At 51.1% G+C, this 15,708-nt stretch overlaps 1 protein-coding gene across 4 annotated transcripts in view; it reads left to right on the top strand.

Annotated features, from left to right (window-relative positions):
- KAZN (kazrin, periplakin interacting protein) overlaps positions 1-15,708 on the top strand; it is a 1,321,995-nt gene that overhangs the window by 1,131,748 nt on the left and 174,539 nt on the right. The window contains exon 1 of one of the 4 annotated variants that reach the window (XM_012187503.5): positions 12,007-12,233. The exons of the other annotated variants lie outside the window; for them this stretch is intronic. Coding sequence (XP_012042893.3) covers positions 12,026-12,233 — 208 coding nt within the window. The 5' untranslated portion in view covers positions 12,007-12,025. Of the gene's footprint in view, positions 1-12,006; positions 12,234-15,708 lie in introns of those variants that run through there. 4 annotated transcript variants of the gene reach the window in all.

Here is a 15,708-nt window from a genome sequence, read left to right as displayed (position 1 = left end):
CTTGTCCTCAGACTGACCTGGGCAGGGACAAGCTGGTTGCACCGCCCAGCTCAGGAATCTTGCATGTCAGAGCGGGGAGTCTGGGTCACCCTGATGGACTCTTTCCTCTGTGCAATCGGGTTATGGATGCTGGAGGTTGTTCCAAGAGTGGAATCCACCATCCTGTCGCTAGAAAGAGTCAGACTGTAGACCTTGCTAGTGCCGATGGCAAAGTTCTGGGTTAGTGAGACCCAGCAGAGCCATAAATTAATAAATAAGTTAATAAATTTTAAAATAAATAAAATAGATAAACAACAAGAGCCTACTATTTAAAAAAAAAAAAAAAATTCAATCCTGCCCAGAGGTGTTCATGGCCACAAGATGGCTCAGGTGGGCAAGCCCGCATGTGGCCTGTCCGCAAGCCTCGGGCAGTTTCCCAGGGGGCTCTGTAGCTGAGAGGAGCCTTCCTTAAGCTGACAGGAGTCGGGGGGTTCTGGGAGAACTTTCATCCAACCTCCTAATTGTATAGATTGGGGAACTGACGCCCAAGGTCACCAAGACAACAGAACGAACCCCGACATCTCCTGACTCCCTGTCCAGTGCTCCTTCTGATCTATCATCGGGCTATTCCGGAAGTGGGCGCTGGTGAGAAGCACAAAGAGTGACAGATAGACAGACAGACGCAGACAAGCACTGACTTTGCCTGTCACCAACTGTGGTTTAAGACCAGTGGTTGTGGACAGGAACACCTAGGCGGGGCACACACTGTTGCCATGTGCGCTGGAATGGGGGTTCTATCACCAGGCCTCCTGATTTTTCCAAAATAAAGCTAAATAGCTGAGTTTTTTGGTATAAATTATCCTCAGTTTTAAATGCTGGCCACTGGTGTTTTAAATGCCTTCTATTGGAGTGCTAGGAAAAGAAAACACATTTACAGGCCACAGTTGGCTCCAGGGCTACCAGTTTGCAACCTCGGCTCTCTTCTCTTATCCTCAGTTTACCCTGCTTTAAAATGGGTATCATAACAGAATCCCTCTCTCAAGAGGGCAGTTGAGGGATTAAATGAAATGAAACCACTAGAGGGCCTATCTTACCCCTGGGCCCACAGTGAAAGGCAGCTATTATTTGTTAAGACACTTTTCATAGGAGAAATGGGAAGGGCTTTAAGTTCAGCACAAGGCAACTGGGAGGTCCTGAGCCAGAACTTGGGATCTTTCCATCATTCTGCAAACTTGAGCACGTGTTGCATACCTCATGCCATGGGCATGTGTCAATTTAAAACCCTATGGGGAGGGAGGTGGGAGGGGGGTTCAGGATGGGGAACACGTGTACACCCATGGCAGATTCATGTTGATGTATGGCAAAACCAATACAATATTGTAAAGTAATTAGCCTCCAATTAAAATAAATAAATTTATATTTTAAAAAAAAGAAAAAAAAACAACAACCCTGTCCCTGCCCTGAATTTACAGGGGAGGCAGGGCTGATCTTCATCCCAGGAATCTCAGAACATCCCTCCAGTGGGCCTCTAATCCGAGAGAAACACCCTACTTTCAAAGGTCAGGTCTTTAAAAACAAAAAGAACGCAGCTCTTTTTACATTAGAAACACATTTCTGCTTGTTTTTTTCAATGAGAAACTTCACGGGGAAAATGACAGTCCTTCCTACATATCTGTTCAACAAATCTGCCTCCAGAAAACAAGTTCCAAAGATATTAAAAGGACAATTCTGGGAAAAGAAGAATTTAGAACAAGTTCTAATTAGTCCCTGTGGGATTAGGGGCCATGGACAATTTCTACCCTGAGAACCCAGAGACCAGGGCCTAAGGTTACATCCTGATGTCCAGGATGCAAAACGTTCTTCCTCCTGGGCTTGGCCCACACAGGGGCCACTGGGGGCAGCGTCAGGCCCATTCCTGGCTTTTCTGGAGGCCTTGCAGCCACAGAACCCTTTATCTGCTGTGCGGTGCTGACTTAGGCTGTGAGAGCTCTGCCTACAGGGTGGGAGAAGCCTGGAGTCGCTCTGGCTGACGTGCCTGAGTTTTGGTGGGCGGGCGGGCAGGTAAAGCCCATAATTACAGGAAAGCAGCCTGGGGCATGTGCGGACAGGCCTCCTGGAGCCCAGGCAGGTGGCCTCCCAACTAGGGAGGGCCCCAGGGTTCACACTCCGCGTGCAAAAAGCCATAAGGGTGGGGGAGGGGTGGTTATGTAACTGCGATGTGTATGTGTGTGTGTCTGTGTCTGTGTTAGTCGCTCAGTCGTGTATGACTCCCTTCTCTGTCCATGGAATTCTCCAGGCAAGATCACCCAAGTGGGTGGTACAGCCATTGAAAAACTGGCGCTACACTCCAAGGCCCCCTTCCTCCCCACCCACTCAGAAGGACGGGAAGAACTAGCAGTCCTTGCTCCAGGCAATGGCGGTGGCCCTCACCTTTATCAGCATCAGGGTTACCTGGAGAGGGCTGTTGGAAGACTTGTCAGGCCTCACCCCAGGAATTTCTGACTCAGGAGGTGGGGGTGGGGAAGAGGATTTGCATTTCTCAAAAATGCACAGGAAGGGTGCTGATACAGCTAGTTCAGGGATGCCACTTTGAGAACCACTGCTGTAGGGCTTTCTGAAGTCAGTCTACTTGGGCCCCTGATTCGCTGTGTGTCTCTAGGCAAATATCTGAGCCTCTCTGGACTTTTTCTTTTCCCCTCTCAGGGGGAGAAGCCAGCTTTTTCTTTGAACAGATAAACCCCACCTCGGTGTTGAGATGCCTAATTACTATTTGCAGGTAGCTCAGAGATCGTTGGATGGCATCACCGACTCATTGGACATGAATTTGAGCAAGCTCTGGGAGATGGTGAAGGACAGGGAGGCCTGGTGTGCTGTAGTCCATAGGGTTGAAGAGGTAGACATGACTGAGTGACTGAACAACAGAGACCTTCACAGGCCTTTGCACGAGGGTCTTTCTCCATGGTTCCAACTTGCTTGTGGCCAGTGTGACAGCAGTTGCTTCAGGAGAGACTGGCACTGTAAGCCTTAAAGAGACAGACCAGGCCAGGATCTCTCGGCCTCAGTGCTCACCCTGCATGCACGAACCTTGAAGCCGTTTGCTAGCCTGAGCTCTGGGACAGTTCTGTTTCCCTAGGGAAGGACTCGTCACTGCCCCAGTTGGTAAGGCCTCTGCAGCACAGTCAGTCATAATCAAAGTCATATCTGCCAGCAATTCTCCTGTCTCATCTGAATATCCAGGTTGACTACACTCAGGGACCTTCCCCATAGTATCTAAGACAGGAGTGGACTCATGGCACATGTGGACCCAAGGAAATAAACAAGGAAATAAGCAAATGGTTCCTTAACTGAACCAGCCCTGCAGCCTGGCTGTCTATTTGGCCTTCTGCAGTTACGTGGGCTTTCCTACCCCTGGTCTCTTTTGTTCTTCACAGGACAGTTGTGGAGGCAGGCAAGTGTTCTTATCCCTGTTTCACTGATGGGGAAACTGAGGCCCCAGGAAGGTGGTCTGACTTGCCCAACTCTGAAGGAGAAGTGTAGGACTCTACACCGCAGACCCTTGCAAGCCTCTCCCAAGTCTAATTTGTCTTCTTTTCCATGTTCTTCTAAGAGCCATTCTGCAGATAATTGCTGTGGAGATGAAGCTGGGAGAGGGGTGATCTAGGAATCCAGGTCCTTCTTGTTTCCAGGAAGGGAGAACACTTTCTTCTTTACAGAAATTGCCGGTCTTTCTGGGAGTCTACCTTAGGCCTGGGGCTTCCCAGGTGGTGCTAGTGGTAAAGAACCTGCCTGCCAGTACAGGAGATGGAAGAGACAAGGATTCGATCCCTTGGCCAGGAAGATCCCCTGGAGAAGGAAATGGCCACCCACCACGTGGTGTCACATGCTGGTAGACCCCGGGTGCCCGTGGCACGCTAACCTGCATGGTGCTTTACAGCCGAAGCCCAGTACGATGCCTAGCACGTGGTTGGTACCCAGTCAGTGTTTGTTGAGTCAATGAATGAATAAATGAAGACAGACGTGGTTGAAATACTGAGTCTAAACTTACCAGCTATGTGATCTTAGACAAATCCTTTCTTGGTTTCTCCGTAAGATCAGAAAAATAATAATTTTTATAATAATACAAAATAGTGGCATAATAATTAAGAAAACTGGCTCTGGAGGCAGAATTGCCTGCTTGTAACTCCTGGCTTCATCCTAGTCTACCGTGTGACCTCAGGCAAGCTACTGAAACTCTCTGTTCCTTGGCTTCCTCGTTGATAAAATGAGGATTGTGAGAGTACTTACACAGCGCTGTGAGAATTAAAATGAGCTAATATGTATAAAGTGCTCTATCTAATATTATACGTGCCTGTGTGCTCAGTCACTTCAGTCATGTCCAACTCTTTGCAACCCTGTGAATTGTAGCCCACCAGCTCCTCTGTCCATGGAATTCTGCATATTGAAATGGGTTGCTATTTCCTTCTTCAGAGGATCTTCCCAACCCAGGGACTGAACACTTCTCCTGCATTGCAGATGGATACTTTACCCACTGAGCCACCTGAGAAGCCCATCCGAATACTATAAATAACCCTTAACAATGATGATTCTATCTGTGTGCCGATAAATTAAATTATAACATTGAAGTAATGAGGATGAGATGGTTGGATGGCATCACTGACTCAATGGACGTGAGTTTGAGCAAACTCAGGGAGACAGTAAAGGACAGGGAAGCCTGGTATGCTGGGGGGTCACAGAGTCAGACATGACTTAGCAACTGAACAATAATGAGTACATGGCAGAGTGCCTGGTACAGAGGTGGAAGGGCTCAGTAAACATTATTCTTTATTTTAAAATTAATTAATTAATTAATTTGGTTGCATCATGTGGGATTTTTGTTGCAGCACAGGGACTCCCTGATAGCGGCACGTGGACTTAGTTGCTCTGGGGCATGTGGGATCTTAGTCCCTTGACCAGGGATCAATCATGCAGTCCCCTGCATTGCAAGGCAGACTCTTATCCACTGGACTAGCAGGGAAGTCCCAGTAAACATTATTCTTATTTTGGGCACTCGCTGGCCCATAGCCTCTGTGTCTCTTGACTCACACATAGGACATGGAGACATGGGACCTGAAAATTGTGGTGGTGAACATAGTGGTCCTGTTCCCAGGAACCAGCAGCCCCAGTTGAGGACCCCAGTTGAGGAAGGGGAAGTACTGCCAGTGGCCACTGGGGGCAGCAGAGGCCCCATCCCCAGATGCCTCCTGAGGGTTCTGTGATGTTTTCCTGACTTCAGGAGTTAATCATGGAAGGCTTGACCATTCCACTATGCCCACAATTCTCCATAACCCTGTGGTGCAAGGTATTCTACCAGAGAACACCCCTCATTTCTGAGGGTTAAAATCCCAACCCCATGTTTACCAGCCACATCACCTGGGATAAGTCCCTTTGTCTTCCCTAAACTTCAGTTTTCTCATCTGGGACATAGGGATAGGGTGCAGGGTTGAATGAGCTAGAAAGGACAGTCCCTGAGGTGAAGTAAGTGCTCAGTCAATGACACTGTTACCAAGGTAGCTTGATGGTTATTAGCCCAGACTCTGCAGCCAGACTACATTAAGCTTCAGTCCTGCCTACATCACTTCTTGGCTGTGTGCCTTTGGGTAAATGACTTAACTTCTGTGTCTGTTTGTAAAGTTTGTAAAATGAGGATGATAATAACAGTACATATAATTCTCAGAATTGTTGGGAAGGTTATATAGTAAGCACTATGTAAATGTTTGCCAATATTATTATTAGAAGTCATAGTATTTTGATGTTATTGTTATTTATTCTGAATGCTGTGTGTGTTCAGTTGCTAAGTCATGTCCAACTCTTTGGGCCCCCATAGACTGTAGCACGCCAGGCTCCTCTCTCCAAGAGATTTTCCAGGCAAGAATACTGGAGTGGGTTGCCATTTCCTTCTCCAGGGAATCTTCCAGACTCAGGGATCAAACCCGTGCCTCTTGCATCTTCTGAATTGGCAGACAGATTCTTTACCACTTGAGCCACCCAGGAAGCCCAATGATCCTGAATAAGCTGCAACATTTCAACTTTCTGTAGAAACCTCTCTGTTTGATATGAACTTGCTCAGAAGAGCCTTAGAGAAAATGGGAGAGATATGGCTTCCGGATGAGGAAGGAATTTTTCCTTTTGGTGCAATTCAGAATCTAATTTGGGATACAAGATGGTCTGACAGGCAGGGCACGGCTGTACTTGGTAAAAACACTTCAATGTCTGGATCTGGGATAAGCATCTGCCTCCAGGGCAGGTCCTTTGGAAACCTCTAGAGAGGATCAGGATCCTCGACAGGTCGTTTGGGGCCCAGGAAAGATCAGCAAAGGTATCAGTGAGCCCATGACAGGCACACAAAAGTCTCCAGCCAAGAAGGCCTCCCCAGGACAGATGGCAAGATGGACAGGGGGTAAAATCCTCCAGCCTCCAAGGGCTGAGGTCTAAGAAGGTTTGAGGGGAAAATACCAGTCTAATCCTTCCCACTGCACCTGTGCCCCGGAGTCCTACGGGGATGGCCGAGTGAAGAGAGGAGATCGGTACCATCCCCACGGTGGCCTCAGCCACAAAGGCATCCTGGGGCCTGCTGGAAGGACTTTTGAAAAATAGATCACAAGCTGCAGATCTCCATGGAGATAGCAGAGTGCTTATCTGGCTCAAAAGCAAAACACACGTCGCCTGGCCTCCTCCAGCCATGTCTTCAGGCTCACTTTTTTGAGGGTTTACTTTGTTTGAAGCACCGTTCAGGGCTTCCCCAGTGGCTCAGTGGTAAAGAATCTGCCTGCCAATGCAGATGTGGGTTCGATCCCTGGGTCAGAAAGATCCCCTGGAAAAGGAAATGACACCCCGTTCCAGTATTCTTGCCTGGAGAATCCCATGGACAGAGGAGCCTGGCGGGCTACAGTTCATGGGGTCACAAAAGAGTTGGATGCAACTTAGCGATGACAACAACAAGCACAATTCAGAGCTCTGCATGTGCAAAAACTGCCTACCACAACCCTACAACGTAATGACCACAATCACCTCCATCTGACAGATGAGGAGCCCGAGGCTTCTGGGCTGAAATCGTGTGTTCCAGATTATACACTCGTGTGTGTCAGAGCCAGGATTTGAGTCCTGGTCCCTGTGCCACCAGAGAGTGTGTCCCCAGCCTCCGGGGGTGTGCGGCATCCAGGATGGCCTTCCCTGATCCTTGCCTCCTGGTGGTCACACCGTCTTGTCACCCCTCCCATCCACTGTGGGCAGCACCTAGTGATTCCCTTCTAATGAACAGAACAGGGAAAAGGTGATGGATGCCATTTCCAAGATTAGGTCACAGTGTCAGAGAAAGAAGGAGAAATATCTTATGACATCCCTTATACGCAGTATCTAAAACGAGGAGACAAATAAACTTATCTACAAAACAGAAACCGACTCACAAGCTTAGAGAATGAACTTATGGTTGCCAGGGAGGAAGGATGGAGGAGGAAGAGACAATTAGGAAGTTTGTGATCAGCATGTACACACTGCTATATTTAAAATGGGTAACCAACAGGACCTGCTGTATTGCATAGGGGGAACTCTGCTCAATGCAATGTGGCAGCTGGATGGGAGGGGAGTTTGGGTGAGGATGGACACGTGGATATATATGGCTGAGTCCCTTTGCTGTCCATCTCAAACTATCACAACATTGTTAATTGGCTAGACCCCAATACAAAATAAAAAGTATTTTTTAAGAAAATTAGGTTACAGAGACAGCAGTCTCCATCTTGTACACGCCCTCTCTTGCTCTTTCCTGGAGCCCAAGGTGGAAGCAAGCTGCAATTTTTTGAGAAGATCTACAGCTCTATGGCCAAGAATGGAGGGTGGCTTCAGGGCCCACAGCCAAGGAGGTGTGGAGGGTCTCAGTCCAACACAAGAAACTGTATCTTGCTAGGGAGTAGTTGCTCCCCAAGGGGAGCCCTAAGTTGAATGGAGCCCTGGCTGACACCTTGTCGGCAGTCTACACAGAAGCCCTGAACCTGAGGCACCCAGCTAGGCCACCCTGGTCTCCTGACCCACAGAAACTGGGAGATAATAAATGCTTGTTGTCTCAAGCCTCTGCAATTTGGGGTGATTTGTCACGCAGCAATAGATAACCAATACACTTGCTATCACTACTAGCAACACACACAAAACACACATACCCCCACAGCCACCATGAGAAGGATTAAAAAAGACCCACTCACTCATATTGGGCAGAGCTGGGAACGCCCTCCTCTGCTAATCCAGCCCTTCATTTTGCTTTTGCCCATGAAGGCGCTTAGATGCAGAGACAGAACAATCCTTTTCCACAGTTACACACAAGCTAGGGGATTGGTACCAAGGTCTCCAGACTCCGGGACTTCACGAGGGTGTTACAGACAAAACGGTACAGTCTTGAGAATCCACCGTTGCTACCTTCTCTTAGTGCCAGGTGTTTGAAGAGAGTAATTTTGGCTGGAAGATATCAGTTAAACCTCTTCTACAAATACTAAAAACATAGTCAAGAAAAAAAAAACCCTGAAAAATCCCAGTGGATTCAAATATTCAATTTCAACCAGATATTGAATATAGTGAAGTTTTTAATATAAGGTTTCTGGGTTTTGTTCCTTAAGTCAAACATATCTTGTCACATCACCTGCTCCTGTGACCTAAAGGAAGTTTCCTTGGGAATGAAGAGGCACTGTGAACGGGAACTGCACTGACCCCTGATGTCCCTGACCCCCAGCCTCCTTTTTGTTTTCTTTGGTGGTGCCCTGTTGGCCTGAGGTCAGGGTCAAGGGGACACTGTCTGGCCCCAGAGCTTGTAACTAGAGCAGCCTCCCAACCCTTGGGCTGGGTTGCCAATCCCCACCCCACCCCCCAGCCCCCACTTTGAATTCTCACTATGCCTTTGCTCCTTATGAGTAGTCAGGAGGACTGGAGGGGACAATTCCTATAGCCTTTCTCCTCACCCAAAATCTTCCTTTCCCACTGCCTTACAGAGGCTGGACACAGTGTACCCAGAGGGACAGAGAGAGCCAAACCCCAGGCCCAGCTGTCTCCAACATCAATTCTCAGCATCCGCCAGGGAGGCCAGCAGGTCTTCTGGGAGAAGGCCCAGCTACATAATTTGCGGGTCCCGATGCAAAATGAACGTGTGAGGCCCCTAGTTCAAAACTAATTTAAGAATATCAAAGCGATGGCAAAACCCCAGTGCAGGGCCCTTCTGCAAGGCAGCACATTCAGAAGCCAGCCCGGTCTTGGAGTCTTCAATACAAACCACCCTGGAGGTGCCATTCCTGGAAAACGACTGTCATTCCTTGGCTCCCGCATTTCCTGTTGCAGTTAAGCAGAAATGTCTCCTGGGCCCAGGACATCCTCATAATCAGAAACATACCTCAAAGAGGAAAGACCTCCCACTCGAGGCAGATGGATGGTTTTCTGGAAGGCTGCAGGCTGCCGCTGCTGTCACTGATTTGCCTGCCAGTAGAGTTGTGAACGGGGAGACAGAGAGGCTGAGGTTGACTAGGGGAGGCCTGGGTCATCAGAAAATCCCAGAAAGTGAGGGCAGGTGGGCCCAAATGCCATGTGAAGTCCTAGTCTTGAGTGTGGGGGACACACACACACCAGCTGCGAACGGAGAGCAGCAGAAACTCCCCAGGGTTGGGAGCTTGAGAAATAGCTTGGATCATTGAAACGTCAGTAGCAAACATGTGCAGACTCTAGAAAGGCTGCACAGGGCACCAATGAGCACCTGTGGCCGGTGAGCCAAACAAACTTCTAGACATATTGACCTCGTTGTTCTTTCTCCTCTTTCTTCTTAGGTTTTTAAAAGTTGCCAATATTTCAAACTTAGATTTCATATCAAAATTCACATTCCTCGTAGCTCCAGAAAAAAACAAACAAAAAATGGAACCTCTGGTAACGCTGGAGCCAAATTCCTGTATGACAACCATCTACTGCCTCCTCTAACTCTAACCCTAACCCTCCTGTTTGCCACAGTCCCCAACACTCCCTAAGGTCTCCCTGACATTGAATCCAAGTGGCAAGTGCTCATATCCATGCTTGCACTGCTGTGTCCTCCTTACGAAGTGAAGAGGGAAGTGAATAGAGACTGACCAAGAGTTCCATGCACTTCAAGAAATATGGGAAAGAGCGTGTTTCTTTGTAGAAGTGAAGAACCTCCTTATGAGTTTAATATGCAAAGACTTTCTCAGTAAAAAGAACAACCGAAATGCCCTATAAAGCAGACCACAGCAGTCTCTGCTGTTCCTTTCCCTCAGTCATGTCCCTGAAATCATCCGAAACAGAGTCTCCAGGACCAGATGTCTCCAGAATGAAAGACCCTCCCAGCTTCTCCTCCCATGAGGGTTCAGAGTGATCTTTCTTTTGTTCTGTTCTGCCATTTTTCCCAGCAAAGGCAGAGGACATGGGGGATTCTCAGCATCTCTTGTCACTTGGTGTGGGGTCAGTTTCCTTCTCCCAGAGCGGTATGGGCATTTAATTAACCCCATGGATGGTTTTCTTCCCCAGCTGGGAGCATCACTAAGATTTTATGTACCTGTCCACTCTCCACTGGGCAGCCGGGCATCCTATTACACAGGGACAGAGGATCTGAGGCAGCCAGAGTTGCACCGGTGGGGGACGGGCGGGGGGGGGGGGGGTGCGCTGTGGAGGGGAGGGAGAATTTGGTTCCCATCGCTGGTCAGAGAGCCATATGCCAGGACCTAGAAGTTCCCAGAGCTCAGGAGTGGGCCAGTGGAATCCATAGGTGACTGAGCCAGGCCTGGAGGAGCTGGGGTGCATGCTGTCTGGAGGGGGAGGCTGAGGACACCAGAGAAAGTGTGTGACTCCTCACCCAGCCAGGTAGCCTCACCTTCCCATGTCTACGGGACCTGCCTCCTGGGGCTGCAAGGAGGTAATTAGTCCTTCTAAAGTGTATCATAATCCCCAGATCAAAGGGGGTTCAGAGCTGCTGGGTTCACTTTACAGTGAACTCTGCCAGCCACAGGAGCACCCACTGGAGTGGGTGGGCTCGGATTTGCAGCCCCTTCAGTGTGTCACCTCCTACAGAGCTTGGCTGGCCTAATAACCCACAGAGCAGGGACCCAGACCCTGGTCTTCCCTGGAACCACTTCCCTTGCCACATGCGCCAACCACCCCCCCCCCCCCCCCCGCCCCCACCAACCAGAGGGGAGTTCATACCTAGCACTGATGATGGGTGGGAAGTCGTGATGTCCCATTTTATAGATGGGGAAGCTGAGACGGAGGATTGAGGTGCAGATATAGGGTCCCCCACCAGTGCTTCCTCACGGGTATGGACCGTATCAGTTTTCCTCCCCACTGGCACAGCCGTTGCGCTCAGTACTGTGTGCACTTAAGGCAAGACGGCCCGCACAGTCCAGGTGAGTGAAGGAAGTGTCCCAGAGGGCCCACCCCTTTTCCTGCCTGCTTTTTCCGCCCTCTCCCGGCCACTTGCTGGGACTTCAGCTCTCCAGCAAGGCTGTCTCAAGGGTGTCAGAAAAGTAGAGAGACACATGCAGGCTGGGTTACCTGGATTCAGGCCTGTCACTCCCAAGCGCTGGGACACTGCCCTTCTTTCTAACCCTGAGTTTCTCTAGGAATGACCGTGCTGGGAGCGTATCAAGTGGCCAGGACCCGGCGCACAAAGGGGCGTCGCGGCGCTCTGCCCGGCCTTGGGGCGAGTCTGGGCGCCGCGGAGGGGCCGGGGGCGGGGCCGGGGGCGGGGCGAGCGGCGGTGCTCGCCAGCCCGGAAGGAGCGGGAGGAGGAGCCGCGGGAGTGAGAGTCGTTCCCACGTGAGAGACTCGGCGGCCGAATTCCTCGCGTGCGGCGGCAGCGGACAGCCGGGCGTCGGGCCGGACTGAGAGCTCTGGTCCGGCGCGCGCGGGCCGCCGGGCGGGCGGCCGGGGCGGCGCTCGGCTGCGCCCCGATGCGGCGACGACCCCGCGGGCTGTGAGCCCGGCGCCCGCCGTCGGAGCCCCCCGCGCCGCCGCGGGCTGCGCCCCCCGGGCACGCGGCATGCGGGCCGCCGACTCTGGCACCTGGGAGCGCGTCCGCCAGCTCGCGGCGCAGGGCGAGCCGGCGCCTTCCTGCGGGGCAGGGGCCGGGCCGGCTCGCCCCCCGGGGCCCGCAGTCTGCGAGCCGAGTGCGGACGCGGCGGGATCGAGCGATCGGCCCCGCGCCGGGGCACCCTCAGCTCGAGCGGATGGCGACTGCAGCCAGCCGGGTAGGTGCGCGCCGAGAGGAGAGGGCGGCGCGGCCGCAGGCCCGGGAGCGCCGGGCCGGGCGCGCGGGGGCGCTCCCCACCGGGATCCGGCAGCCGCTGGTGGCAAAGTTCTCGCCGGACCCGGATCCCCGAGCGCCGGCCGGGGTGCAGGAGGAGACGCGCGGGACACGGAGTTAGTCCTCAGCCTGGGGGTTTCGGAGCTCGGCGGCTTTCCGGCAGAGCCCCGTAGGGAGCTGCCGAGGGAGGTCAAGGCCACGGGAGCCGTGCGATCCCGCGGCGCCGGGAGACCCGGGTCTGGGTCGGATCCCGTGCCTGTTCTGGGAAGCGTGGGAATGGGGCCAGCCTCGCGCAGTGTTGGGGAGGCCCCCTGTGACCGCACCTGTAATCCACCTGGCAACCCCATCAAGTGCCGAGGGGAGCGCTGCCTTCCCGTCGCCCCTCTCAGACGAAAGTGATGACTCGCTTTTGCTAGGAGCGAAGAGATTTCTCGTACGCTTGAACGGCTAAGGCAGAAAGAGAAATTGCCGCGGAGGAGACACAAATGCAATGGTCTAATTGTGTATCGTTGGCTAATCCGCCCCAAGCGGAGAACAGCGTTTGAGCGTTGAATGTTCCGAGTGGATGCTCCGGTTCCATTCTGTTCCGGCCTCAGCTGGTCCCTCCCCAGCTCAAGTTAGGTCATGGAAGGTGGGGCACAGGAACCCCTGGATCCTCCAGACTCTAGGGTAGGAAGCTGGAAGAGGAAGGGCTTCCGAGAAGACTGTCATCAACAGTTTGAAGTTCGAATACTTTTTCTAGGAAAAATGGGGTGGGGGTGGGGAATAGGTGGATCACATGATTATTCATTATTTCTTGAACACCCATGTGTTCCAGTAATTTACTTGCTGTGTCTTAACATCTTATTACGACCCTGGCAGTGAGGCTATGTTATCTCCAGGAAGATGAGGTCAGAAAAGGCTGGAGTTTAAGGGACTTGCCCAAGTCCCGAATCCCTGAAGCCCTGGTACTGGAATTTCAAATTCCGTCTGGTTTGGCACCAGAATGCCTCTCCCAGGCAACAAGCTTACCAGCTGGGAACACCAGGCTTATTCACCTAATAATTCTTTCCTAAAAACAACCAACTGCAAGACCTCCTAATTCCAGGCTGCCCATATTGGTTTCCCCAGGAGATGGGATTCCAGAGGTCAGAGTTCTAGCCACAGGAGCTGGGACCACCAATCAACTGACTCTGATTAGCTGAGCTGCACTGGTGTCTTGGAGCACCAAGGGTCTGGAAGTGGGACACTGAGGACTGGAAGGAGTTTGAGTCCCTGGGTCTTTGGTTTAGGAGCTGGGCTTGCTGGACCCAATCCCACCTCCTCCCCTGTTGCAAAGAGCAGTTAGAACCCAAGACAGCTTGCTGTGAAACAACATAGATGCAGAGAATAAGCAAATGGGAGGGCTTGGGCAAGTCGTTTGATCTTTCTGAGACTGTTTACCCATCTGTAAAGTGGAGATATTAATCATGTCAGATACATTTTGATCATTCAGAAGCTCATGTCTGCAAAGCACCTTGCCTAGTTCGTATTTGATGCTGATGAATGTAAGCCATCAGCTTTACTTGTGGGGTACCTTTTGATGCCCCTGCTGACTCAGTTTTTCTTTAGGATGAACTGTTAATCTGTTCCATCTCCCCGCTCCTGAACTACGTTGAAATGACATCTGTTTTGTCTGTAAAGTACTTCCGTGATCCCAAGGTGACTGTTGGGCCAATGGAGGCTGTTATTATGTATACATGTAGAAGAGGGCTGGTTGGAGATAAATCTGTTTACTTTTTGTCTGTCTAGACTTCCCTTGTGTATCATGATAACAGCATCCTAATGACTATGATGTAGCTGAGAAAAGCCTGTCCCTGAGATCTGGGGGTGGCTGTTACTCCAGTGGCCCTCTTGGTGTCCCTTTAGGGCAGAGAGCAGTTGGCATCTCCTTTCCTGATCTACACTTGGCATCACTGGTATGAAATAGGATCAAGCCAGCAGCTAAACCAGAAAGTTCTGAGTTCTCTCTACCCCACACCCTTCACCCTCATCTGGTCTCTGGATCTTAAAGACCAAATGCAGTTTCTGCGAAGGTCCATGGTAGTTGCATGGACACAGGTTCTCAAACAGCCTATCACGGACACGGGTGCTCATACCATTTGCTGTCATGAGGGATTTTCCTCTGGGAGGTCAATGGAAAGTCTTCAGGCTTAGAACTGCAAGTCAGAATTACTACTGAAATAGACACGTTAGCCAGGCTGTGAGGTGACTCACTTCAGGATCTTAGAACGTTACTCCCCAGCCCAATGCAAAGCTCAGTTTAAGAAACTGCAAGAGTGCCCTTCTGGGTGACAGTGTCTGAAAATTGGCACTTTTAAGTGTTTGGGAAAGGGGAAAGGGAGAGGGGATGCTCGCTTGGTGGGATGGAGGCCTGGTACCTTGATATTGTTCATAGGTGATATCCTGGGATTGTCAGGGTGACAGACTCTGTGCTGGTGACTTCTGCTGACCCCTGGCCTCCAGGGCGGGGCCACTTCCAGGAGAGGTTACCATTTGCGTGTATACAGCGGACAAGAGCAGGTGATGCAGAAATGAGACACAGTGCTTGGTCTGCACCTGATGCGGCCCCAAATCTGTCTGACCTTGAGGTACTCTGTAACTCGGTTTCCCTGTTGGTGTGGGGTGTAGTGACTCCACCAGAGGGAGGCTCCTTCCAGGGTCCCCACAGAGTGTTCAGGTGGTCCCAGAGCCTTCTGAGATGAGAACTTGAATGATTCCCTTGTGATGGTCCCTCCATTCAGTCACATCTCTTGAGCATCTCCTCCCTCCAGGCACTGTTGTAGCTGCCAGGGCTGTAGCAGCAGCGAGAAGACTGCGGCCCTTGTTTCCATGGAGCTTGTATTCTGTGGGAGGAGATTTCCAGTAGGCAAAGACCCACAGCAAGTGTCAAGGGATGGGAAAGGCTAGGCAGGAGAGAAAAACAGGTGAGGGGTTAGCGCAGTGGGAGCGGGTGGTTTTTAGTGTAAGTGGTTAGAAAAGAATGAGGGGAGCTGCGTGGGTGCTGAGTTCCTAAGACGAGAGGATATTGCTGGTCGACAAAGGAAATCAAGTCTTTTTATTTCTTTTTTAATTTTTGGCCACGCAGCTTATGGGATCTTAGTTCCCCAACAAGAGATCAAACCCAGGCTTTGGCAGTGAGAGCACCAAGTCGTGACCACTGGACTGCCAGGGAATTCCCAATCAAGTCATTTTTTTTTTAAGTTGTTGGTAAATTAGTATTTTTGTAGACTGGGCACTTTATCTGTCCAAATCTGAAGCCTCCCAGGCTTCCTCCGTTATTAGTCATTCGAGTTCTGATCTTCTCTTGCCCCTCCCTCTCACCTAAAGCCCCCCGGAGGAGGGGGCCAGGCCCTGTGTACCTGTATGCTGGCTCCCATCCCTTGCCCTCCCAGGAGCCA

The sequence above is a fragment of the Ovis aries genome, chromosome 12 (genome assembly GCF_016772045.2).
Source record: "Ovis aries strain OAR_USU_Benz2616 breed Rambouillet chromosome 12, ARS-UI_Ramb_v3.0, whole genome shotgun sequence".
In the NCBI taxonomy this organism is placed as follows: Eukaryota; Metazoa; Chordata; class Mammalia; order Artiodactyla; family Bovidae; genus Ovis; species Ovis aries.
Note: the sequence above shows the minus strand (reverse complement) of the source record. Positions and strands in the feature narration are given on the sequence as shown.